At 46.8% G+C, this 27,550-nt stretch overlaps 1 protein-coding gene across 6 annotated transcripts in view; it reads right to left on the bottom strand.

Annotated features, from left to right (window-relative positions):
* dacha (dachshund a) overlaps positions 1-27,550 on the bottom strand; it is a 468,304-nt gene that overhangs the window by 252,935 nt on the left and 187,819 nt on the right. For all 6 annotated transcript variants that reach the window (XM_038774441.1, XM_038774442.1, XM_038774448.1 and 3 more), the window contains exon 2: positions 7,939-8,054. In XM_038774441.1, coding sequence (XP_038630369.1) covers positions 7,939-8,054 — 116 coding nt within the window. The remainder of the gene's footprint in view (positions 1-7,938; positions 8,055-27,550) is intronic.

Here is a 27,550-nt window from a genome sequence, read left to right as displayed (position 1 = left end):
TTGGACTGTGGGAGGAAACCGGAGGACCCGGAGGAAACCCACGCACCCACGGGGAGGATGTGCAGACTCCGCACAGACAGTGACCCAAGCCAGAATCGAACCTGGGACCCTGGAGGTGAAGCGATTGTGCTATCCACAATGCTACCGTGCTGCCCTTGCTTCCTTGCTTCATTTATCTTCTTCATGGATGATGAACTCTTAAGTGGTGTAACCATAATGTTTACAAATATCAACCACATCAAAGAAAGTTAAGTGGATTTCAATCACGCCCCTTCACGCGCAAGTGATTTTGTCATTCTGAGTTGGAAATTGACAGCACTTAACTCTCTTTGATGGTTGATGTCTGTAAATGTTGTGGTTGCAGCACTTAAGAATAGGGGAAGTGTGAGCAGGTAGTGTGTTGTGGGTGGTGGGGGGCTTGGATGGACTTTGGAGTTAAGGAGTTACTAACAGGTTCATATTTGGAGATACCTGTAGTGAATCCCACCCACGCGATTTCCAGTTCAGGGGACCGGAGAATCACACAGATCTGGAGATTCAGGTGCCCGGCCTGCTCAGGGGTTGCAAATGTGTCATTAAGACCCATTTGCGTCCATTTACATTCCACCTCTTCCTCGCGGATGAGAACCCCTTTTCCACCGCCAGCAGGGGGACAGAGCATTGCGATCAACGCTCCCGATTTCTCCGCCACATCGGGGACACCGTTACCACTGGCAGGCGCCGAAGAATTCATCCCAGTATTTTTTGCTGAACATGTTCGGAACAAAGACAATTTTCCAGCCCACAGATTCACATGATACAAAAATAGCCTATTTGGCATAATTTATTGTTTTCAGTGATACTAGAAGTATTTATGGCACAACTATAAAATCAGATTCTCTAACCCAAGGACGTATCTAATACAAGTGAGGAGACATACAACCAAACAGGTTTATTTCAAGAACAATGCTGCTTATCATGAAGAAAATAATTTGAAACAGTGAAACTTTTCATAACTATTAATTTTTAATTCCAACAGGAAAATTGTGTTATCTTCCGGTTTGTTAAGTTGACAATCTTTTCTTCATTGTTGTTTTGAGATATTTTTTTCCTCATGAATGGCTGGGAACGGCAAATGGGATGTTAAGGAGCAGCTTGCAGCTCTGGAGTCGTGGGTCATCGGCCGCCTGGCCCAGATCGCTGGGCTCAAGGCCTGGACCAGGACTTGAACTCGGCGCTTTCTGACTCTGAGGTAAGAGTGATGCCATCTGAGCCACACCTGTCAGGAAACATGGCTGGGATCCTCCCCTACCCGGCGGGGGGGGGGGGGGGTCCCGGCGTAGCGGAGTGGCGCCAACCACTCCGGCGTCAGGCCTCCCCAAAGGTGTGGAATTCTCCGCATCTTTAGGGGCTAGGCCCGCGCCAGAGTGGCTCCCGCTACGCTGCCTGGCGTCAGTTGCCTTTGCCACCCGCCGGCCGGCATCGGGGCTGGCCGAAAGGCCTTTGCCGGCCGCCGTGAGTCCGCACATGCGCTGGGGCGTCAGCGGCCGCTGACGTCACCACCGGCGCATGCGGGGTAGGGGGGTCTCTTCCGCCTCCGCCATGGTGGAGGCCGTGGCGGCGGCGGAAGAAAAAGAGTGCCCCCATGGCACTGACCCGCCCGCCGATCGGTGGGCCCCGATCGCGGGCCAGGCCACCGTGGGGGCACCCCCCGGGGTCCGATCGCCCCGCGCACCCCCAGGACGTCGGGGGCCCGCTCGCGCTGGCACCAGAGGTGGTTTAAACCACGCCGACGGGATTGGCCTGTCAGCGGCGGGACTTCGGCCCATCGCGGGCCGGAGAATCGCCGTGGGGGGCCTGCCGATCGGCAGGCCGTGATTTCCGCTCCCGCCGATTTCCGGGTGGTGGAGAATTCCGGCCACGGCGGGGGCGGGATTTACGCCGGCCCCGGGCGATTCCCCGACCCAGCGGGTGGTCGGAGAATTCCACCCCATATCTATGGATCAAGACTAAAAGTATCATCACAGGATTGTAGTCATTAATGATCAGCTTGATTGGGATTACATTCTGAAAACTCCCTTAGATTTTCGGCACTGACTACGCCAATTTTCTTGAGTTACAAGATAACAACGGCAGGGAAGGAGCAGAGTGAGGTGCTTTGAAGTCTGAAAATGCAGAAGAATTTAACAGTCGACATAATTACCATTTTCAGAGTCTATTTCCTGGCCGCAACCGGACAGATTTAGTGCCTGGTTGGCTGTTAGGCAGATAGGCCATCGGCATCAGGCTATCGCCAGGAAGTGGAGAGCGGGAGGGTTGATGAAGCAGGTAAAACGGATCCAGCAGGTAAGTGGAAAGGAACATATTTCCTGGATCGCTCACCAATAACAACAGGATATTTTGATGTCTTCTTTTAGTCTTTTCCAATGGTCATGATTGGATAATGGGTGAAGAGTGGAGATGTGGGACTAATCGTGACAGCTCTTTCAAAAAGCCAACATGGGCTGTTTGGGCTCCTTCTGTGTTATATTATTCCAAGGAGAATTTGCACCCCCAACCAAAAAAATAGCAATGTGTGTCTATATAATGGCATGAACACTTTAAAACATCCCCAGACAGTACAGAGGAGTATCAGAAAGTCAAATATGACACTGAGCTACATCGGATATTAACGCAGATATCATAGAGGTAGGTTTAAAACATGTCTCTTAAAGCGAGGTAGAGAGACCAAGAGGTTCAGGAGGGAATTCTGGAGCTCCAGGTCACCAGCTGACAGCACAGTCATCAATAATGGAACGATTAAAGTTGAGGATGTGTGAAGAGACCAAAATTAAAAGAGTGCAGATATCTGGGGCGGGATTCTCCCATACCCGGCGGGGCGGGGATCCCGGTGGGACAGAGTGGCGGGAACCATTCCGGCGTCGGCCCGCCCCAATGGTGCGGAATCCTCCGCACCTTCAGGGGCTAGCCCGGCGCCGGGGTGGTTTGCACCCCGCCAGCTGGCTAGGAAGGCCTTTGGCGCCCCACCAGCCGGGGCCGAAGGGACTCCGCCGGCCGCCGAGAGTCCGCGCATACGCGGGAACGTCAGCGGCTGCTGACATCATCCCCGCGCATGTGCAGGGGTGTTCACCTATGCGTCGGCCATCGCGGAGGCTGACACGGCCGACGCGTAGGAAAAGAGTGCCCCCACGGCATAGGCCCGCCCACGGATCGGTGGGCCACGATCGTGGGCCAGGCCACCGTGGGGGTACCCCCCGGGAACAGATCGCCCCTCACACCCCCCCCCCCCAGGACCCCGCCTACACCGCCAGGTCCCGCCGGTGAGGGACCTAGTCTGATCCACGCCGGTGGGTGGGACCGGCAAAAAAACAGCGGGTCTTCGGCCCATTGCGGGATGGAGAATTCGGGCAGCCCCGGGGCCCATTGAGTCATGCCGGTCCCCGCCATTCTCCGAGGCTGGCGGCGCGTCTCACGCCTCGCCGATTTTTGGAGGGCCGGAGAATTTGGAGGACGGCAGGGGCGGGATTCACGCCGAACCCCGGCGATTGTCCGACCCAGAGGGGGTTCGGAGAATCCCGCCCCTGGTAAAGTTGGAGGACTGGAGAGGATGACAGAGGGCAAGGCCATGGAGGGATTTGAAAACAAGGATGGGAATTTTAAAGTTGAGGTGATCATCCAGGAGTATTCACTATTCAGGACGGACAGACAAAAAGGAGTGGAGTTGCATTGCCGGTTAAAAAGGAGATTAACACAATAGAGAGGAAAGATTAGCTTTGATAATGTGGAATCTGTATGGATCAAGCTGAGAAACACCAAGGGGCAAACAACTTTAGTGGCCTTTGTATATTGACCCCCAAACTGTAGTGATGATGTTGGGAATGGCATTAAATGGGCAATTAGAGAGGCATGTGATAAAGGAACATCCGGAATTGTGGGTGATTTTAAATATAGTTTGGGCAAATCAAATTACTCACAATACCGTAGAGGAGGAATTCTGGGACTGAATACGGGATGGTTTTCTGGACCAATACGTTGAGCAACCACCGAGAGACCAGGCCATCCCAGACTGGATATTGTGTATTGAGAAAGGAATCTTTTGCAATCTGGTTGTGCAAGACCCCTTGGGGATGAGCGACCATAATATGTTAGAATTTTTCATCAAGATGGAGAGTGACGTAGTTGATTCTGAGACTAAGGTCCTGAATCTTAATAAAGGAATCTATGATGATATGAGGTACCAGTTGGCTACAATGAATTGAGGAATATTAATTAAAGGGATGACTGTGTTAAGGCAATGGCAAACATTCAAGAAGCTCATGGGCAAACTGCAACAATTGTTTATTCCTGTCTGGCACAAAAGTAAAATAGAAAAGTTGGCCAAATCATGCTTACAAGGGAAATTAGAGATAGTTATGATCCAAGAAAGAAGCATACAAATTGGCCAAGAAAAACAACAGGTCTGAGGATTGGGAGCACATTAGAATTCAGCAAAGAAGGACCAAGGGATTGATTAAGAAATGGAAAATAGAGTATGAAAGTATGCTTGCAGGGAAGATACAAACTGACTGTAAATCAGTTGTTTCCAAAGGTACGTGAAGAGAAAAATATTGGTGAAGACAAATGTCCCATAGAGTCAGAATCAAGGACTTTTATAATGGAAAACAAAGAAATGGTGAGCAACGAAATACATACTTTGGTTTTGTCTTCACAAATGAGGACACAAATAAGATACTAGAAATGTTGGGGAACTCAGGATTTAGTGAGAAGGAGGAACTGAAGGGGATCAATATTAATAGAGAAATGGTGTTGGGGAAATTGATGGGGTTGAAGGCTGATAAAACCCCACGGCCTGATAATCTATATCCCAGAGTACTTATGGAAGTGGTTCTAAAAATACTGGATGCATTGGTGGTCACCTTCCAGGATTCTATAGAATCTGGAACATTTCCTACAGATTGGAGGATAACTAATGTTATCTAAAAATTTAAAAATGGGTTTGAGAGAAAACTAGTAAACCTGATGTCGGTAGTGTGGAAAATTCTCGAATCCATTATCAAAGATTTCAAAGCCGAGCACTTAGAAAACAGTGGCAGAATCGGACAGAGTCAGCATAGACGAGGAGAAATTTCTTCACACACAGAGAGGTGAGCCTGTGGAATTCTCTACCACAGAAAGCAACTGAGTTCAAAACATTGTATGTTTTCAAGAAGGAGCTTAATATAGCACTTGGGGCTAAAAGGAGCAAAGGATATGGGGGGGGGGGGGCAAAGCGGGAACATCCAAACAGCCTCCTCCTGCTCCTATTTTCCATGTTACCTGGTAGAGTCAATGTAGATCAGCCAGCACAGAGGTGAAGTGTGAATGGCATTTGAATGTAAGAACATAAGAACTAGGAGCAGGCCACATGGCCCCTCGAGCCAGCTCCGTCATTCAATAAGATCATGGCTGATCTTTCTGTGGAATCAGCTCCACTTATCCGCTGCTCAGCATAACCCTTAATTCCTTCATTGTTCAAAGATCAAAAAATTGGTGCATGTGAGACCATATATATCGTTTGCGTAGAGCAGAACATAGAACATAGAACATAGACCATACAGTGCAGAAGGCCCATCTAGTCTGCACCTACCTATTTAAGCCCTCACTTCCACCCTATCCCCGTAACCCAATAACCCCTCCTAACCTTTTTTGGTCACTAAGGGCCATGGCCAATCATGGCCAATCCACCTAACCTAACCTGCACGTCTTTGGACTGTGAGAGGAAACCGGAGCACCCGGAGGAAACCCACGCAGACACAGGGAGAACATGCAAACTCCGCACAGACAGTGACCCAACAGGGAATCGAATCTGGGACCCTGGCGCTGTAAAGCTATAGTGCTATCCACTTGTGCTACCGTGCTGCCCAGAAGATGGAGACCAGCCAGAAGTGCATTGAAATAGTCAATAATGTGAACTTCCCTGATGTAACTGGATGGCTTATACAGTTGACAAGATGAACCATACAGCCAGGAAGGGCTAAGTTTGATCGGTCTGTGTTGAGCTGGTTGATCTGAATCAAGGCAACAGGAAGGTTGCAACAATTGTCCTCACAGCCCTAGGCTGAAGAGAGATTGGGTTTGAATCCCCCAGTTCGGAGGAACCAGGAAATTTCCAGATTGGCTTGCCTGCCTCCGCCAAATCTCAGCTGAGAGCCCAGACATCCATTACCCTTGTTGAAACAACTGTGCCCCAGGCAAAACATTGCTTGATTGACAGCTTAGGCGTTTTGATCTCTGCTGTCAATTTCACAATGTTTGTTTACAAAGATGAAGTTTTAAGGGTTTGAGGTTTTTGTTATTGATACTGTAAAGGGTCTGGATTATTGACAATTTCATTGCCTTCTAAGTGAAATAACCTTTTTAGCATTGTATAAAGTTATGAATTACTTTTAAAAAATAAATTTAAAGTACCTATTTCTTTTTTTTCCAAGTAAAGGACAATTTAGCGTAGCCAACCCGCCTACCCTGCACATCTATAGGTTATGTGTGTGAGACACACGCAGACACGGGGAGAATATGCAAATTCCATGAATGAATTACTTTTTAAAAACCTTTTTACACATCTTACTGTCACTTTAGTTTCTGTTTTAATTGGTTCAATATGCTGTATAGTGGGCCAAGTCCAAAGAAGTGCAGGTTAGGTGGACTGGCCACGTTAAATTGCCTCTTAGTATCCAAAGATATGCACATTATAGGAATTGGCCATGATGAATTTGCAGGGTTATGGGGAATGGATGGGGCCTAGGTAGAGTGCTCTTTCGGAGGGTCTGTGCAGGCTTTTTGGTCCGAATGGCCTCCTTCTGCACTGTAGGGATGCTATGGGCATGTAAGTGCCATACCTTTGGACAGGGAGCATGAAGGCCACAGGCGGTAGGTTGAAGGGTATAGCTTGGCATTGAGGTCATGTGGAGGACCTTTTGACCTTACCTTTTAAAAGGACCCCTCATGTTGACTAGGGTTCTGAGGGGTGGTGAACCATGACTCTTTAAAAAGCTGGCCTGGCTCCGTGTAAATTGCTGAGGAGTAGGACATGCCCAACTCTGCAAAGGAGCCGGCCAGGTCAGGAGTACTGGTTGCAGACTGTTGACAGAAACCAGCCCACGCCCTTAAAAGACAAACCCCCGAAAAGGAGACAGCCCTGGAATGGGGTCGGGAATCCTGAACCCACCTGCCATTTTTAAATGTCATCCCGAATCAGTGGAAATTCACACGCTGTAAGGTTCATTTAAATATTTAGATCTGGATCTCACCCAGCGAGACCAAGAGCGAGATCCAGATCGTGCCAGGCAGTACGGGTCGGGTGACTCGCGATCGGCCCCGGCGCCTGGCACAGAGCCTGATTTGGGGCATGCGCGCGATTTGCCCGTTGCACCCAGGGCAGTGCCAGGCTCAACGGGGGTCTCTGAATAATGCCCAATATTTTATGTTTAAAAATCACAGATGCATTGCCAAAGAACATATATGAACACACTTTCACTTTGCTGGTGAATGTTTTAAACAAAAGATTCACTTTATGAGAGCTGTATGTGAAAACAACATTGTACTAAATATGTTTCATTGATGGAGACATCGATGTTCATTAAGTCAAGACTCAAAGAACTAAATCACCAGCAGACAGAAATTCAAGTATTTAGAAATAGAGCCTTCCTTGACTTTTTAAATGATAGAACCAAACAAATCTAATTGCGTCTTCGAGAAAATGGCAATATATCTTGAGCAAATGAATTGCAAAAGTGACATTGGATCTGAAACAATGTAACAACAAAGCTATATTGTTTTTTATGAATACTCAAAAAATCCAATATTCCAACCTCTGGCAAAGTATAAAACCCCCTGAAGGACAAGCCTATTCAATCAATATTAGTTCATTTCAATTGAAGAGCCTTACAACGTCTGTGCTGATGATTTTATGGATTTCATTACCTGTTGGCGAGATGATTCCTGGTGATAAGAGACCTGGGACTGCATGGGACATAATGCGAGAATTTTCTGGCAACGAGACACTCAGGGTACGTTTTGGGGGCCTTCCAGGTCTTGAGCTGTCAAGGGGGAGAGAAAGAAGTAGGTTTTAATATTTTTTTTGGGTTACTTTCAAACAAAGCGTCTTTAAGAGTGGTGGCCAAAAATAAGCCTCTCCAACTCTTGGAACAACCGGTTTACATGATCATGAAAAATAAACCAGACATTTTACAGAACTTCTTCTAGTCAACACTTTATGTAAATTTTTGGTAGGAACAAAATAACAACAAATTTGAGCTTCGTCTTTATTCAACACTATTCATAATCAAAGGGATTTTATTACTGGAGCATGTTAAATTAAATGTCTTTATTGCACCATGGGGGCTTTTTAATGGCTATTGATTTCCTAACAAATGCAAGAAATATAAGCTTAGGTCAAAATTGTGCTGCACAGTTTTTGAAATGCAGAGACCTAGAATGAGTGGAAAAAGTAAGAGTACCCAAACTGTACAAATATCACTGCTAACAAGCAGGTCAAATATAATTTTAAAAGGTTCTCTCCCAAGTGAAATTAAATCTGTGCAAATGTGCTCATTTTAAAATGATGCAATTTCAGTGTTACCATTCCAATAACTACATTCAAATAGAAATGTTACCCCCCCCCCACAAAATAAAATAAAAGGTAATTAAAGAGAAAGTATGATCTGTTTTGAATTGATTTACAAAGCACACAAGATGGTTGGCTGAAAATCAGATTGGAATTGAAACTGATTGTTTAGATCACAGCAGAAAAGGGCAGGGGTTTGCTTAAACGTTTTCAGAGAGTGAATTTAAACAAGATTCGAAACAAGAAATATTACATAAGAATTTCGAAGAACTTTGGGCAAGTGGAGGGATGGAAAGTATAGCACTACAGGTCACAAAAGATGAAAGTGAGAGCTTTTATTTTACAAGGTAAGTTGCAAATACATTACTGACTTGTTCAGGGATTAATAACTTTATTCTCACTGCCTGAAGATCTCATTTGTGCTGAATCCCCTGCAGCAACACAGTCTCAATCATAAATCCCCAAACAGATCAATAGTGTACATTTTCAAGTGTATGGTAAAGGAAGACTTCAAACTGTGCAAAAAGATTTTCATTCCAAATAGTTCCTATCTGAAATCTTCAACGGAATGAAACAAACATTCTGATTTAATATTGCTTTAACAGATTAGGAACCTGACGTGAATATAATGAAGGTTATTTAAACTGTCAAAAGCAGGAGGATACAAAACAACTTTTTTAATGAGCAGTTTTAATGAATCCTTTGGAAAATAAGTTTCCGCTATAAAGTCGTAAAGTCTGACCAGGTTTGTTGACACTAGGCTGCCATTAAACTTTCTTAGTTTACAAAGAACAGTCAAATTGGCTCCTTTTTTGTGCTGTGGTTCAACAGAAAATGAAGAACACGGCTTTCCCCCTCCAAGTGATGATTACCACTTTCTGACTCCTCTTTTACATTCACAATGCAAACTAGACCTATCCGAAGCAGCCAATGTTCAGCCTGTTGATTTGGTTCAGTCTGTGTCAAGATGAGCTCATGAAATTACTACCAGGGTCACAGCTGAAAGCTACACTGAACTAGCATGAACTCTGTGCACACACTATGCATAGTACCATCAGTACACTCCATGAAAATTCCTCTTCCATATGACAATATTGCACAATTTACTCTCCCTTAGTTCAGGTTTACAATGCTTTCAAAGATACGCAGAATAGAATCATAAAATCGTTTACCATTCAGCCCATTGAGTCTACAGCGACCCTCTGAAAGAGCGGCGTATCTAGGCCCACTCCCCCCCCCCCCCCCCCCCCCCATCCCTGTAACTCCTAACCGTTGGACACTAAGGGACAATTTAGCATGACCAATCCATATAACCTTCACATCTTTGGACTGTGGGAGGAAACAGCAGCACCCGGAGAAAACCCACCCAGACACGGGGAGAATGTACAAACTCCACACGCAGTTACCCAAGGTTGGAATTGAACCTGGGTCCATGGTGCTGTGAGGCAGCAGTGCTAACCACTGCGTCACCGTGTCGCCATGCAATAATAATGCAATACATCTCTTTTTGAGTGCTTCTGTTCAATTATACGCTTGCTTATTTTTAATGTTGTTGTTTCCTCAGCTGTCTCTCCTTTCCTGCTGTGTGAGGATAAGGGAACTCCTGCCCTCACCTCATTGCCACAGTAACTAACTGCTAAAAAGTGCCTGGAAGATACCACTAACAGCGTATCCATGGGTTGTCCCTCTGGTCTTTCACACAAATGTTTACCCTCTGATTGCCACATCCTCTCGTGTCCAATTAGCTTGCTTTGTGAATAACCATAACCTGAAATTATGGTCCATTGTTTACTCATCATTGCACATTGGCACAATGTGTAGTTGTTAGTTAACCCTGACAAAATCTTAGGGGAGGGAAATTGGTCCCATTCATACAATCTCAGGGCTTAATTGCAGTGCCCCAGTTTGTCAAGTTGACAGTATTCCGAGTGTCCAGAGTTAACCCCCATGAATCTGACAGTAATACCTGTTATTAGAATGCCACTCTCAAGCTTGGCAAAAACTGGATAGTGCTTTTGTTTATTTTTCCTTCCCACGAGTGCTCCTTTTGGTTTCACAGCAGAGCTGAGCGGCATTGCCAAGCTGTGCTAGACCCACACCTCCATGGCCTGCAGGCCAGTCCCATAACAGAGTTTGCCAAATTTGCCAGGGCCCTGACTGGCAAGCTGGATGCCCAATTGGCACTCACAGCTTGATGGTTTTCTACAGCTGAGGCTCAGGGCCCAATCTGCAGCAAACCCCAATCCAAGGTATTAAGACACTTAATGCAGGTTTCTGACAGTAAAGTTATTTTGCCCCTTTGCATTTATCAGGCTATACTAATTCATGTAAAGAGAATGCAATAATTAGGAGGAGCAAAGAGATGTTTCCCCTGAACTGTCTGCAGAGCAACAACTTACCTGGAGCAAGGAACTGAGACTGGAGTTGCAATGTTACATTTTTCCTAGGTTCTAGGACCTTGTTCTTCTATTTGTGTGTTTAGGTACTTGTGCACATTTAATTCAAGGGTCTTATCAAAATTACAGATCTGATTTTTTTAAAATGTTCAAATGAATACCACCCATAGTTACCTGGAATTGTGGAAGTGTGCTGGAATTTCCTTTCTCGCTTTGCCACCCTATTTGGAATGGGCATGAGGAAATTTCTAAAAAGGAAGACTTACATTTATTTGGATTTTGTTTATTGTCACGTGTACCAAGGTACAGTGAAAAGTATTTTTCTGTGAGCAGCTCAACAGATCATTAAGTCCATGAAAAGAAATCAAACAAAAGAAAATACATAATAGGGCAACACAAGGTACACAATGTAACTACGTAACACCGGCATCGGGTGAAGCATACAGGGTGTAGTGTTAATGAGGTCTGTCCATAAGAGAGTCATTTAGGAGACAAGTAACAGCGGGGAAGAAGCTGTTTTTGAGTCTGTTCATGGGTGTTTTCATACTTTTGTATCTCCTGCCTGATGGAAGAAGTTGGAAGAGCGGGTAAGCCGGGTGGGAGGAGTCTTTGATTATTCTGCCTGCTTTCCCCTACACGGGAGATGTAGATGGAGTCATGGGACGCAGGTTCATGTGATGGACTGGGCAGTGTTCACGACTCTGAAGTTTCTTGCGGGGTTGGGCCGAGCAGTGGCAGGCTGTGATGCAGCCAGATATGATGCTTTCTATGCTATGTATATAACACTTTTTGCAACTTTAGGATATCCCAAAGTGCTCTACAACCCATAATATACATCTGAATTGTGGTCACTGTCGTAATGTAGGAAATGCAAAAGCAATATGCCCATAGCAAACTCTCACAAGCAGCAATACGATAATGACACAAGCCCAATAGTGCCATGATGGTGCATCTTCCAAAGTGGGCCCGGGTCACTGTCCGGATGGAATTTGCACATTCTCCCCGTGTCTTCATGGGTCTCACCCCCACAACCCAAAGATGTGCAGGGTAGGTGGATTGGCCACGCTACGTTGTCCCTAAATTGGAAAACTATAAAATAAAAAAAGTTATTCTCCCTCACCAGCAGCTATTTCAAAGATTACGGCTCAAACCATTAAAATGAAAATTAATTTTTGTGTGAAAGATTTGCATGAATGTGGTTGCCCTCATTGCCAGCCAATGTCAGGAAGAGTCCACATAGCCACACGTGATGAGAAAGCACTGTCGGTCAGCTGATGGAATTGCCCATCTGTGCCAAACTAAGATGGCACAAGTATCCCCGGATGGGACGAAGAAACAAAAATGAGGGTGTGCCTAAGCCAGTACTTTTTTAGATGACAGATGGATAGAATTGACACTTAAAAATGCATATCTTCATGTGGTTTGGGGGACGCTGCAGGTAGCTGATACGCCACTAATACTCCATTGGACTCACAGGATATAAACACACACATGCACATACATGCCCACACCCACACACATGCCACACACCTCCCACGCACAGCCAACAATTGGATGGACCCAGTTCACTTTGAAAATATTACAAAAGTAATTTTGAGGCTTGCCTTTAGAAAAGTGTGATGTGAACAGAATATCCACAGAAATCTGCTCAGGTATATTGAGCTGGATTACACAATGATAACAATAGTAAAATTGTCAGTGTCTGCTGTCACTACCACAGTGAAACTGAGAGCAAAATCTGGAGTCTACAGATGCTGTTGAGTATGGAAATCTAGAAATTGCTGTCGGTGATTCCTCACTACTTCACGGTTTGCAATGCTGACGTCCCACAGAAATATTCAGAAATCACTTGAGTTGATGAGAACTTTTTTTTTACGATATCAGTCTCCTTCAAAAATCTTCAGAAAACTAATTGAATAAGACATAACTTGGTTGTTCACAATATACCAAGTTGATAATTATTCCTGAACGGCCTCATTGGCTCTGGGAAGCTACTTTCGTACTTGTTGCAAGTAAAATAACTCCATTTTGATAAAGTCGTAGATTTTTTAAATCAGAATTTTAAAAAACATTTTTTCAGCTTTTACCTTTATTCCACATCTCTAGAGTCCCACTCTTAACTGTCTGTAAAATGCTTAGAATGTGAAAGATAAGGGCAGCATGGTAGCATGGTGGTTAGCATAAATGCTTCACAGCTCCAGGGTCCCAGGTTCGATTCCCGGCTGGGTCACTGTCTGTGCGGAGTCTGCACGTCCTCCCAGTGTGTGCGTGGGTTTCCTCCGGGTGCTCCGGTTTCCTCCCACAGTCCAAAGATGTGCGGGTTAGGTGAATTGGCCATGCTAAATTGCCCGTAGTGTCCTAAAAAGTAAGGTTAAGGGGGAGCGTTGTTGGGTTACGGGTATAGGGTGGATACGTGGGTTTGAGTAGGGTGATCATGGCTCGGCACAACATCGAGGGCCGAAGGGCCTGTTCTGTGCTGTACTGTTCTATGTTCTATGTTCTATAAGAAATTGCAGATTTACTTCCTGCTTGGCTGATTCTGAGAATTTATCAAAACGATTGGCTGCTTCACCTGCTTGACGATGTCACGAATGCTGGACACTAGAAATCCCCTTGAACTGATGTTGAAATCAAAGTAACACTGGGAAAGGTAAAATCTGCACCCGAGAGATCACCAGATCTTAGAATGCAGTTTTCTTCAAGATTGACAGCGAGCGCATTGTTTCAGCATTTGAAAATGAAATGAAATGAAAATCACTTATTGTCACAAGTAGGCTTCAAATGAAGTTACTGTGAAAATCCCCTAGTCGCCACATTCCGGCGCCTGGTACGGGAATTGAACCGTGCTGCCGGCTTGCCTTGGTCTACTTTCAAAGCCAGCGATTTAGCCCTGTGCTAAACCATTTACCACAAAATCATTAACTAATCAACCCAACCAAAATCATATAGAAACATCATTCAGTCAGGGCTCCTCACCTGATGACTGCTGTGCCTAACATGGCTCCCACATAGAATAAAATCATAGAATCACTACAGTGCAGAAGGAGGCCATTCAGTCCATCAGGTCCTTGGAAGGAGCACTCTATCTAAGCCCATGCCTCCACCCATCGTTGTAACTGTACCTAGCCTTTTGGACACTAAGGGGCAATTTAGCACGGCCAATCCACCTAACCTGCACATCTTTGACCTATGGGAAGAAACCGGAGTACCCGCAGGAAACCCTCCTAGACACGGGGAGGAAGTGCAAACTCTACACAGTCACCCGAGGCCGGCACGGTAGCATGGTGGTTAGCATTGTTGCTTCGCAGCACCAGGGACCCGGGTTCGATTCCCGGCTTGAGTCACTGTCTGTGCTGAGACTGCACTTTCTCCCCGTGTCTGTGAGGATTTCTCCAGGTGCTCTGGTTTCCTCCCACAAGTCCCGAAAGACGTGCTTGTTAGATGAATTGGACATTCTGAATTCTCCCTCAGTGTACCTGAACAGGTGCTGTAGCGTGGCGGCTAGGGGATTTTCGCAGTAACTTTGTTGTAGTGTTAATGTAAGCCTACTTGTAACACTAATAAAGATTATTGTGAATTGAACCCAGGTCCTTGGAGCTGTGAGGCAGCAGTGCTAACCACTGTGCCACCATCTTAAATCTTAACACATAATATCACTATCATTAAACTAGTGGGGTAGCGTTTTCTCTCATTAGTCCTCCCAAAATTGTCCAAAGCAATGCAGACCTTTGAGGAATTTTAAACACAGGTTGTGTCCATGCTCTGCTGGAAGCCAGCCACACCAACTGAGCTGGCCACAGCACCAGATCTAATTAATCAGCATTGCCAGGTTCTGCTAATTATACCCATTAATGCCCCTTTGATGAGACTCTTAAAATTAAGTTTGTGTTTTTTTGAGTGCAAGAGAACTAATGGATACCTTTTACAACTTTTTAAATATTAACCTCGACCTCAGTATGCGTGCAAGTAGTGTACGTGATGCCTATTCTACCTCCAGCCCTGACATTTATGTACCCAATGCTTACTTCACATAACAAGACAGATTAAATGTGACAGCACAACTATTACATGGACAACTGACTATTTAGAATCATTTGTATTTTTTTTTTGCAGCACTTTGGATTAGTTGTGAATCAAACTATGCAGAGTTCCTGCTCAAGGCCTGTTCATTTCTTGTTTAACAATACCAACGGGCGTAGAGTGTCCTCATTAACTGTGAGCAGGTGGTGACTCCAGTACACTGAGCAACTCAATGAACAATGAAAGTTATGTTTGTGGCCACAAGCTTCTCTTCCCTGCACACACCAATTTAGTTAATTGTGTTCGCAGTCATATGGGGAGATGCCAGAAAAAAAGCTCGGCACGTCTTTGCAGGAAAAGGGGAAGATTAAAGATCATTCATCTGGATTTCTCTCCCACAATTTTTAGCAGGCAGCTCCAGAGGAACAGCACCTTTAACATAGTGACATTTCCCAGGGTTCATTATGGGAGCGTTAGCAAAATTTGACACTGAGCAACATGAGGTGTTATTAGGAAAGGTGAGCAAAAGCTTGCTCAAAGAGATAGGTTTCAAGGAACGCCTTAAAGGAGAAAACAGTGGCAGAGGGGTTCAGGAAGGATATTCTAGGGCTCAGGGTGTAGGCAGCTAAAGGAACAGCCACCAATATTAAACAATAAACATTGGGGATATGGGATACGTAATAGTAAGGTGACCATAAGCTGCTTTCCCTATGAGAGGGAGAGATGTCCGGTGATGATTTAACCTGAGGATCACCACACCTCAGGCGAGGGGCAAGGTTGAGAAGGCGGGGCCGTCATGAATAACCTCAACTGAACCCACGCAGCTAGCCTTGCTCTGCATCACAAGCCAACTGGCTAGCCAAGTGAGTTAAACCGGCCCCCTAAGGATATGTAATAGCCCACACAGGGCATACGGGGTGGGAATGATTGTCTTCCCTGTGGTCCTTGCAGAGTACGTGCATCTCCACTAGGGGCGTTCCCAGCATTCCCTGCATTCCCAGCGCTGAGAAACACAAGGCTATAAAACAGCACTCACGTTAGATAGAGGGCCTCATCGGGGAACGTGTAGCCGAGGTCACACATAGCCCGTTTTGTGCACTGAGGATTTCCGCTCGCCAGAACTCCATTTTTAAATGGCGCCCGATCTGTGGCCTCCCAGAAGTGTTCCCAAACCCCCCACCCCAGCGGCAACGCACTATGCACCACGGCGAGCTGCCTTTCAGCCACAGCGTGACCGTAAAATCACGCCCCTGCTCAGTGTTAAATTTTGCTAACGCTCCTGTGAAGAACCTTGGGACATTTTACTATGATAAAGGTGCTATATAAATGTAATTTATTGCATTGTATCTGGCATCCAAGCAAACAGCTCGAACAATTTACTGAGGCTGACAACGTGGAGCTGCATATTTTATATGAGTGCATTTCATTTTTGCAAATCCTCTGAAGCTCCTCTTCAACAAGTGGCATGGATCCCTTCAGGGAGCTGCAAGGACTCCTTTAAAAAGAAACACACTCCACACAAGGATAATCTCCACACAAGTATAATCTCCACACAAGTATAATCTCCACACAAGTATAATCGGCAGTGATGGATTTCCCTCGATCCAAGCTTAATGTTAACTTAAGATCTCACGTTTCTGAATTTGGGCTTCATGTGGCTCAACAGGCCGACTTTTGACTCACAGATCTTTGGGCACATGGAGCAGGATGTCCCACGAGGTAATAGAATCCTGAATGCAGGAATACTTCCTTTCCTATCCTTCTTTCTGTCGTTCTGCCTCATCATTAATACATTGTGGCCCTAAGCTCATCAGGGAGAGCTTCAGAGTCTCTTTGAAGTGTTTTCTTTATCCTCCCCTCACACATTGACCATTTGAGAGTTGAGAAAACAGCACCTGATGAGAAAGACGATTTTCAACCATTGCCGAGCCCATCGAAATTGCTTTTTGCAGGTGTTTTGCCTGAATGCATGTATATCTGCCTTTAAGAAAGACACTAATGTTTCTTCAATGGTCCCCTTATTACATCCAGAGGATGTGGTAGAGGCATTGCTGATGTAATTTCTCTAATGTTGCTATGTGGTGCTGACAAACCATCCAGGTCTCACTGCAGTACAGGGGCATGATGAGGACAACTGGTCTCTACACTGGGACGTTCATTGACTTGCAGAGGTCCTTTTGTCAAACACCCACTGCTATAACTTCCAGAAGGCTGAGCTGGTGCAGTTGATCTATTTTTGGATCTCCTCATCAATGGTGGCTTCTTGAGAGAGGTAGCTGCCAAGATATGGGATTTCTTTTATTAATTCAAGGATATGGATTTTGCTGGCTTGGCGCCAGCATTTATTGACAATTCCTAATTGCCATTGAGAAGGGGGAGGTGAGCTGCCTTTCTGAACCCCAGCAATCCATGTAGTGCAGGTACACCCAGTGCTGTTAGGGACAGAGTTTTAGTATTTTGACCCAGCGACTCTGAAGGAACAGCGATAAATTTTCAATCTATGATCATGAGTGGTTTGGAGGGGAACCTCTCCGGATGGTAGTGCTCACCGGCATCTGCTGCCTTTGACCTTCTCAATGCTAGTGGTCGTACGTTCCAAATTACTGCCTTGGTGAGTTCCTGCAGTGCATCTTGATGGTACACATGGCTGCCTCTGTGCATCAGCGATGGCGGGAACAAATGTCTGTTGAATGGGTGCCAATCAAGTGGGCTGCTTCTTCAGCGATGTTGGAGATGCATTCATCCAGGCAAGTGGAGAGTATTCCATTACACATTAACTTCTACCTTGAAGATGCTGAACATCCTTTGGTAGTCATGAGGTGAGTTACTCACTGCAGACTTCACGGCCACTGACCTGCTCTTGTAGCCACAGTATTTATGTGACTAGTCTAGTTCGGTTTCTGGTCAATGGTAACCTCCAAGGATGTTGATAGTGGAGGATTCAGTAACGGTAATGTTTGTGAATGGCAAGGAGCAATGGTTAGGTTCTCCCTTATTGGACATGGTCATTTCCTGGCACTTATGTGGCACAAATGTTACTTGTCATTTGTCAGCTCACGCCTGGATATTGTCCTGATTACTGCATTTGAACATCGGGAATGGTGCTGAACATTGTCTGGTCGTTAGCGAATATCCACAGTTCCCTTCTTTTTGAGAAAATATTTTAATTAAAATTTTCAACATTTTTACAACAATACAAACCCCCTCCCTGACACCCCCTACCCCCCTTACCCGTTGACAGCAACAAAATCACCAAAATGTAAAACAAACAAGCCCCATCTTTAGTGGAACCTCTCTTCCACCCCATCCCAACTCTTCCTCCCACTTGGCCTTAATCCCTTCCATGGACTCCTTATCCTCCTCCATAATCCTGCTGTGGATCAGTCTCCAATGCTCCGCCATCAACTGCACCTCCTCCAACAATGAGGAGGACGGTGTCACCGGGAAGCTCAGAAAAACCTTTATTGCAAAATTCCACATCTGCATATACCTGAAGCCCTCCTCACGCTGGAGCCCATACCTCACCCCCAGCTCCTCCAAATTGCAAGTCGCTCCTCGAGAAACAAATCCTTCATCTCTTTTACCTCTTTCTCCTCCCATCTCCGAAACCTCACATCTATCCTCTCTTGCTCGAACCCATGATTTCCTCTCATCAGCATCAGCCTCGACTTCACAACTTGAAGTTGCCCCCAAATCTTCAGCGGGGCTACCACTACAGGGGCGAACGACAGCGGTGCCGTTGCCAGCCCTGCAACTCCAACCCTTTACAAGAACCAGCCTCCATCCATACCCAGAGAGCTTCCGTCTCCTTACTCCAGCCCCGCACCTTCTCCACATTTGTCGCCCAGTAGCAGTAGTACTCCAAATTCGGAAGGCCCTTTCCCCCCCCGACTGCCGCTGTCTTTGTAGCACCGCCTTCTTTATCCTCACCACCTTCCCTGCCCACACATTCGAGACCAGCCAATCTACCATTCGAAAGAATGACTTTGGCAAAAAGACAGGCAGACACTGGAACAAAAACAGAAACCATGGCGAAATATTAATTTTGACTGCTGGCACCCCGCCAGCCAATGACAAAGGGAGACTGTCCCATCCCTCCGAATCCTCCTTCACCCTCCCCACCAGGCTCATGAAATTTAGCTTACGAAGTCCCGCACCACCTGCACTCCCAAATACCTCAAGTGAATTGTCACTACCTGAAATGGCAACCCTTCAACTCCCACCCCTGGAGAAAACACTCTTCCAAAAATGTAATTTATACATCAAAAATGCACCAAATTTCCCTAGCAACCTTGTGTCCCTCACCGATGAGCCCGGGCTCAAAAGGTACAACAGCAGATCATCTGCGTACACAGATGCCCATTTGGCCAAACCCCCCTCCCTCACTATCCCCCTCCATAGGTCTGAATACCTCAACACAATAGCCAATGGCTCAATCGCAAATGCGAACAGAAGGGTATGGGGCATCTCTGCTTCATTCCCTGGAATAGTGCGAAGTACTCCGAATTTGTGTCATTCGTCCGAACAAACATGCTGTCGGATCCTTGTATAACAATTTCACCCAAGCCACAAACTTAGACCCAATCCCAAACTGCTACAACATGCAAACAAACAACTCCACTCCACTCTGTCAAACGCCTTCTCCGCATCTAATGCCACCACCACCTCTAACTCCCTCCCCTCTGTCGGAGAAAGCACCATATTCAGCAGCCGCTGCATGTTCGATGACAACTGCCTGCCCTTGATTAACCCTGTCTGATCCTCCCCCACCACCTTGGAAATATATTGTCTTTCCTTCACTGTCACTGGGGCATCATCCTGGAACTCCCTCCCTAACAGCACAATGGGTGTACCTACACCTCAAGGACTGCAGCAGTTCAAGAAGGAAACTCACCACCACATTCTAAAGGGCAACCAAGGATGGGCAATAACTGTTGGCTTAACTAGCAACTCCCAATTCCCATAAATGAATCAAAAAAATTTGTGGACTCCATTACACTTTCCCGCCCGAACACCATAACCCTTAATTCCTTTATTCTTCAAAAAACTATCTATCTTTATCCTGAAAACATTTAATGAAAGAGCCTCAACTGCTTCACTGGACAGGGAATTCCATAGATTCACAACCCTTTGGGTGAAGAGGTTTTTCCTAAGCTCAGTCCTAAATTTCCTTCCCTTTATTTTGAGGCTTTCACCCGTCAGTGGAAACAACCTCCCCGCATCTATCCTATCTATTCCCTTCACAACCATTTTCCTTTGTGCCTGGTATGACTTCCCATTGACATCAGTTTTGCTAGCAATCATTGATGTTACACTCGGTCACTTGATGTCAAGTGTAGTCACTCACTTCATCTCAGGGGTTTAGCTCTTTTGTCCTGGTTTGAACCAAGGCTGTAATGAGGTCAGGAGCAGACTGAGCCTGGCAGAATCCAAATTGAATGTCCGGGAGCAGGTTATTGCTGAGTAAGTGCCAATTGACAGCACTGTTGCTCCTTTCCATCACTTTGCTGATTATCGAGAATAGACTGATGGGCCGGTAATTGGCGGGGTTAGATTTGTCCTGTTGTTGCGTACAGGACAATCCTGGGCAATTATCCCATTGCTGGGTAGATGCCATTGCTATAGCTCAACTGGACCAGCTTGGTTAGGAGTGTGGCATGTTCTGAAGCATGTTCAGGACTGTTGCTGGAATATTGTCAGTATCCAGAGCCGTCAGCGGTTTCACGATATTACTCTGAGTGAACCAATTTGGCTAAAGACTGGCACCTATAATGCTGGAGACCTCTGGAGGAGGCCGAGATGGATTATCGTCAGCACTTCTGGCTGAAGGTTGGAGCAAATACTTCAGCCGTATCTTTTGCTGACATGCTGTGCTCCTCCATCATTGAGGATGGGGATAATTGTGGAGCCTCTACCTCCAGTGAGTTGTTTAATCGTCCACCACCATTCATAACTGGATGTGGCCATGCTCAATATAATTCCAGAGTGTCTTCTTCAACTTATATGGGGAGATGGAATATTTGGCCAACCAGGTATGGATTGATATGAGTTTTGTTTTGGCAACATTTAAGAACAAGTGTCTTCTGTGCAGAATTGAAGAGATGAGGCATGGCTTGCAAATCTGATGCAGAGTGGGCAATGACACCGCTGTCTTCCATAAACTGTAGATTGTGCATATCTATGGTAGTCAGTTTAGTTTTGGTACAAAGTGGCTTGAGTTTTCCTCTGAAACAGTTTTTAGTACTGACACCAGAGAGCAGTTGATTTTTAATGAGTCAAGTAGATTGTAAAGAACATGTGGGCTGTCACACAGCCCTGATTGACCCCAATCCAGACTTTGAAGATGTTTGTTTTAAATTTCCCACTCAAGAACATATTGTCATGATACTATTGCAGGATGTCCGAGGAACTTCATCACAGTCTTTGGAGAACAATCCACAGATCCTCACGATTTACTGAATTGAATGCTTGGATCGGGTCAATGAATGCAATGAAGAGTTCCTGGTGTTGTTCTTGACCATGACAGTGGAGGAGATTTGTTTTTGGGCAAATGCTATGAGCTTTAAGCATTTTCTAAGTCTTTTGTTTTGGTGAGCTGTTGAGTTTCATGAATATCTACATAATATCTACATTTCCAGAGGTCTTCTGTGGGATTCATACACCATCCAATACAGCAATCCAGTACAGGCAAATTGATGGCAATGTGAATCTTTCTTTGCACACCGATCATGCCATCCCCTTTCCACTGGGTGTATCTATGTAATCAGGGGCAAAATTCTCTGCAGACCGTCGTAACGCCGATTTCCGGCGAGCAAAATTGGTGTAGATGACTCCGGCGTGGGGGCCTTCTTTTAGGCCGCTATTCTCCGTTCCCGGAGGGGCCAGCAGCGGACTGACGCGATACGCGTCAGTTTCACCAGCTGCAGAAGTGGTGAGACCCGGCCGGCGTTTTGGGGGGGGGGGGGGAGAGAGAGAGACAGACCGCCATTTGGGGGGGGGGGGAGGAGGAGAGAGACAGACCGGCATTTTGGGGGGGGGGAGAGAGACAGACCGGCATTGGGGGGGGGGGGGGGGGGGGGGGATGAGGAGGAGAGAGACAGACCGGCATTGGGGGGGGGGGGGGGGAGGAGGAGAGAGACAGACCGGCATTTTGGGGGGGGGGGAGGAGAGAGACAGACCGGCATTTTGGGGGGGGGGGGAGGAGGAGAGAGACAGACCCGGCGTTGGGGGGTTTGCGGCGTTGAGTTGAGAGGAGGGGGGGTTGCGGCGTTGAGTTGAGAGGGGGGGGTTGCGGTGTTGAGTTGAGAGAGGGGGGGCGGCGTTGGAGGGGGGGTGGCGTTGGAGGGGGGTAGGGGTTGTGAAGGGGGTAGGGGTGGTGAGGGGGGGTTGGGTAGGGGCAGCGGCGTGCAGAGGAGGGGGGCGACGGATGCCCAGGGCCAACGCACCATCGCCCCCCCTCTGCACGCAGCTGCCCCCTACCCCAATCCCCTCCCCTCACCACCCCTACCCCCTGCACCACCCCTACCCCCCTCCAACACCGCACCCCCCCACCCACTAACGGAGGAAGGAAGGGGGGGAGGAGGAAGGAAGGGGGGAGGAGGAAGGAGGGGGGGGAGGAAGGAAGGGGGGAGGAGGAAGGAAGGGGGGGAGGAGGAAGGAAGGGGGGAGGAGGAGAGGGGAGGGGGTGTGGGTACCGGCCTTCAGAGGGAGGGGGGGTGTGGGTACCGGCCTTCAGAGGGAGGGGAACGGGGTGTGGGTACCGGCGTTGAGGGTGGGGGGTTGCGGCGTTGCGAGAGATGGGGGGGGCGGCGTTGGAGGGGGTAGGGGTGGTGGGGAGGGGGGTAGGGGTGGTGGGGAGGGGGGTAGGGGTGGTGGGGAGGGGGGTAGGGTGGTGGGGAGGGGGGTAGGGGTGGTGGGGAGGGGGGTAGGGGTAGTGGGGAGGGGGGTAGGGGTGGTGGGGAGGGGGATAGGGGTGGTGAGGGGGGTAGGGGCGTTGGAGGGAGGTAGGGGTGGTGAGGGGGGGTTGGTTGGGGTAGGGGGCAGCGGCATACAGAGGGGGGGGCGACGGTGCGTTGGCCCCGGGCATCCGTCACCCCCCCTCTCTGCACGCCGCTGCCCCCAAACCCCCCCCCCCGATGCCACAACCCCCCCCCGATGCCGCAACCCCCCCCCCCGATGCCGCAACCCCCCCATGCCGCAACCCCCCCGATGCCGCAACCCCCCCCGATTGCCGCAACCCCCCCCCGATGCCGCAACCCCCCCCCGATGCCGCAACCCCCCCCTCCCCCCCCACCCCACACTGAACGGCGTCAACCATCATCAATGGTTGACGCCGTTTTAAAGCTACTGTGATTTTCGCCGACGTGACCCATGGCCACGTCGGCGGGACTTCGGCCCATCTGGGCCGGAGATTTGTGGAAACAAAAATATAATGAAATCCCGCCAGCGCCAGCTGTTTTCAGAGGCTGCCGGCGGGATTTGCACAGCGCCGGTTTTTGGCCGGTCAGAGAATTAAAAACCCTGCGGGAGCGGGAATAACGCCGCTGCCGGCCGATTCTCCGACCCTGCGTGGGGTCGGAGAATTTCGCCCCAGCAGTGACTAGAGAAAACTCATGATCATTTACTATTCTTTCCTGAGAGGCCAAACATTCTGCGAAGGGTGAGGAAGAGTGGGCACATTTCAATAAAGTTCATTTTGGCTTTTATCCCTCCCAACGCTCCACTCTTTAACTGCTGCAGTGATTCAACATGACTGGGTCGGTGATGGTTTCTGCGAATGAAAATGTTTATCAAACCAATTACTCATTGGTTATCTCCATTTGGAAAGATGTCCCAGTACTGTCTTTTGGTATTTCCCATGACACAGAAACTAAAGTTAACCTTTACAACACACAGGCTATTTCCTCTTAATAAATATCTCACTCCTCCTCCTTAGCGCTCCCACACCTCCCATCTAATCTAAACAGTTAAGGTCTGAAAAGTTAGCAAAAAATAAACAGAAATATTCACAGGTTGCCATCCTAATGCCAAAGGAAAACAATGCTATCACTAACACTGTGTACTTTACTAGGGAAGATCAACAGAAATAATGCGCTAATAAATCAACAAATGTCAAAATCTATAGTTTCTAAATTAAGCAGTAACCAATTTAAAAGTCTCTGAAATAGTGGGCATTTTGAGAAACCTCTGGAACAAGGGATAATGGGGAGGCATCAATGTAAATATGTGTCACTTCATATCATTTAGAATAATATAGGCATTCTGATTAAACTCTCAGGAACACCTAGCTGTAAAATAAGGCGCTATTTGTGGATCATTATCTTTAGCGTAGTTCTCATTTTGTTTTTTGCAACTGCGCAAAGAATGTGATCTTTTTTGTTTTTCAAATAATGAAGACTGTAATGCAGCCAGGCAGGAACAATTTGAGAAGTGCACAGCTGTATTTGAGAGAGTGACTAAAGAGCACAATCACTTCTGGTGTGAATTCAATCTACCCTACTGTGGATATAACTCCATTGTTGTTAAAACCCTAAACACACAGCACTTTTACAAGAGGCTGAATTGCTAACATCTTATGAATAATCTCTGACTACAATAGTTCTGATTGCACTCTTATTGATAGCTTAAAAAGTGAAATAATATGCTTGCTGGCATACTTTTCCAAAGGAACTGATGCTTATTTTGGCTTCTTTCAAATAAACAAACCTGTAATTATTTGTAATCCTGAGTAGTACAGTCAACAGGAAAATAAAGGACGACTTTAACCTGCTTTAGAATTCAGATGGGGAGACGTATTCATCACAATATTATCAGGAATCTTGAATTCACTCACTGAAGGCCCTTGATGGTAAATGTTTATTGGAAGTTTAATAGGAATTGATGGCATATTGGTCATGCTTTGCTCTGAAGATAACTCTACCAGTGCAAGTTACTTAAAAACATCATTTCTTCAGATATGTGACTGAAACAAATGTATTTAGAGCAATAGTTTGAGAACGCTCAGTTAGCCAAAACCTAAAGTCTTATTATTGGTAGTATTCTTTGGTAGTATTTTCAAATAGAATTTTAACCGAGAAAATATATGTGGGTGAAACGCTAACCTGTCTGTATTTTCTTTTGGAAAAATCATTTTTAACATTCAACAAAGGTTCAAGTTTGTCAACAGCATTCAGGACTCAAAAGATTGTGCGAGCATAAATTAAAAGGTGTAAGCAGCAAAAGGAAAATAGGACGCTAAATTTTACATTCTACCACCTTGGGATTTGAAGGCGGAATGGTTTGTTAAATCCAGCAGGAAGCCCGGCCATCATTTACCTGCCTGCCCCTGCCCCCGCTGCCAGTGGCTTGGGTGGGCAGCCTGCCTACCAATGGATCAATTGAGCAATTAATGCCACTGCTGCTGAGATTTAGCCGGGGATGGGAGAGGCCCACGGCAAGTGTTCAGCATGGCAGGTTTCTCTGTGCACTTTTGCAGTGAAGCAATTGTTGCAATTTAAGAAATGCGGCAGCCAATTTGCATATTGTATTGCTGAACATCAGCGATGGGGAGTATAAATACACTTCGAACAGATCTAGCAGCTTAAGACTGGGCATTTATGAGGTACTGTGGGCCATCAGCAGCAACAGAATTGTACCCAAACACTATCTGCAACCTTACGGCCCAGCATATCCCCCACTCTTCCATTACCACCAAGCCATGGGATCAACTCTGGTTCAATGAAGAGTGCAGGACAGCATGCCAGGAGCAACACCAGGCACAGTTAAAAATGAGGTGTCAACCTGGTGAAGCGACAACACAGGACTATTTTGTGTGCCAAACAGCATTAGAAGCAAGTAATAGATAGAGCTAAGCGATTCGAAAACCAACGCATCAGATCTAAGGTCTGTAGTCCTCCCACATCCAGCCACGAAGGTGGTGGACAATTAAACAACTCCGGGAGGAGGAGGCTCCACACATATCGGAATCCTCAATTATGGAGGAGCCCAGCAGATCTGTGCAAAAGACAAGACCAGGTTCAATTCCCGGATTGGGTCACTGTCTATGCGGAGTCTGCACGTTCTCCCCATGTCTGCGTGGGTTTCCTCCGGGTGCTCCGGTTTCCTCCCACAGTCCAAAGATGTGCAGGTTAGGTGGATTGGCTATGCTAAATTGCCCTTAGTGTCCAAAGAGGTTAGGTGAGGTTACTGGGTTACGGGCGTGAGCGTATGTGGGGTGCTCTTTCCAAGGGCTAGTGCAGACTCGATGGGTCGAATGGCCTCCTTCTGCACTGTAAATTCTATAAATTCTATGAAGCATTTGCATGATCCATCTCGGTCTCCTCTGGATGTCCAAATCACAGGTGCCAGTCTTCAGCCAATACGATTCACTCCACATGATATCAAGAAACGGCTGAAGGCACTGACTACTGCAAAGGCAATGGGCCCTGACAATATTACGGCAACAGTACTGAAGACTTGTACTCCAGAACTTGCCGTACCCCTAGCCATGCTGTTCCAGTACCGCTACTACACTGGTATCTAACCTGGCAATGTGGAAAATCGCCCAGGTGTGTCCTGTATACAAGAAACAGGACAAATCCAACCCAGCCAATTACCGCCCTATAGTCTACTCTCCATCATCAGCAAAGTGATAGAAGGAGTCATCAACAGTGCTATCCAGCAGCACTTACTCAGCAATAACCTGCTCACGGATGCTCAATTTGTGTTCCGCCAGGGTCACTCAGCTCCTGACCACATTACAGCCGTGGTTCAAAATTAGACAAAAAAAGCTGAATGCCAGAGGTGAGGTGAGAGTGACTGCCCTTGTCATCAAAGCAGCATTTGACCGGGGCAGCACGGTGGCCTAGTGGTTAGCACAACCGCCTTACGGCGCTGAGGTCCCAGGTACGATCCCGGCTCTGGGTCACTGTCCGTGTGGAGTTTGCACATTCTTCCCGTGTCTGCGTGGGTTTCACCCCAACAACCCAAATATGTGCAGAGTAGGTGGATTGGCCACGCTAAATTGCCCCTTAATTGGAAAAAAATTGGGTAATCTAAATTTAAAAAAAAAGCAGCATTTGACCGAGTATGGCATCAAGGAGCCCCAGCAAAACTGGAGTCAATGGGAATCAGGGGGAAACTTTCCGCTAGTTGGAGTCATAGCTGGCACAAAGGAAGATGGCTGTAGTGATTGGAGGTCTATCATCTCAGCTCCAGGACAACACTGCAGGAGTTCCTCAGGGTAATGTCCTCAGCCCAACCATCTTCGGCTGCTTCATCGATTACCACCCATTCATCATAGGGTCAGAAGTCGGGATTGATGTGTTGGGTAAGCTGGGTCTACGAGGACTACGTTTATTGCAGTGGTGAGAGAGACAGGCTTCCAACACTTGAAGACATGCAACTCGATTTTATTGAACACTTAACTATAATACATGCTTTAACTGTGGGTTGACACTATGCTGACTTGACTGGAGACCTGAGGCTAACCTGACCAGACTATCTTACTACCACATGGTGTTTGTTCTAATTGCTGCTCACGAGCTCTGACTGTCTCAGAGGCTGGATCCTGAGA

This window comes from Scyliorhinus canicula, chromosome 17 (assembly GCF_902713615.1).
Source record: "Scyliorhinus canicula chromosome 17, sScyCan1.1, whole genome shotgun sequence".
Classification (NCBI taxonomy): domain Eukaryota; kingdom Metazoa; phylum Chordata; class Chondrichthyes; order Carcharhiniformes; family Scyliorhinidae; genus Scyliorhinus; species Scyliorhinus canicula.
The sequence above is the reverse complement of the archived record's forward strand: the minus strand, read 5'-3'. Positions and strand labels throughout refer to the sequence as shown.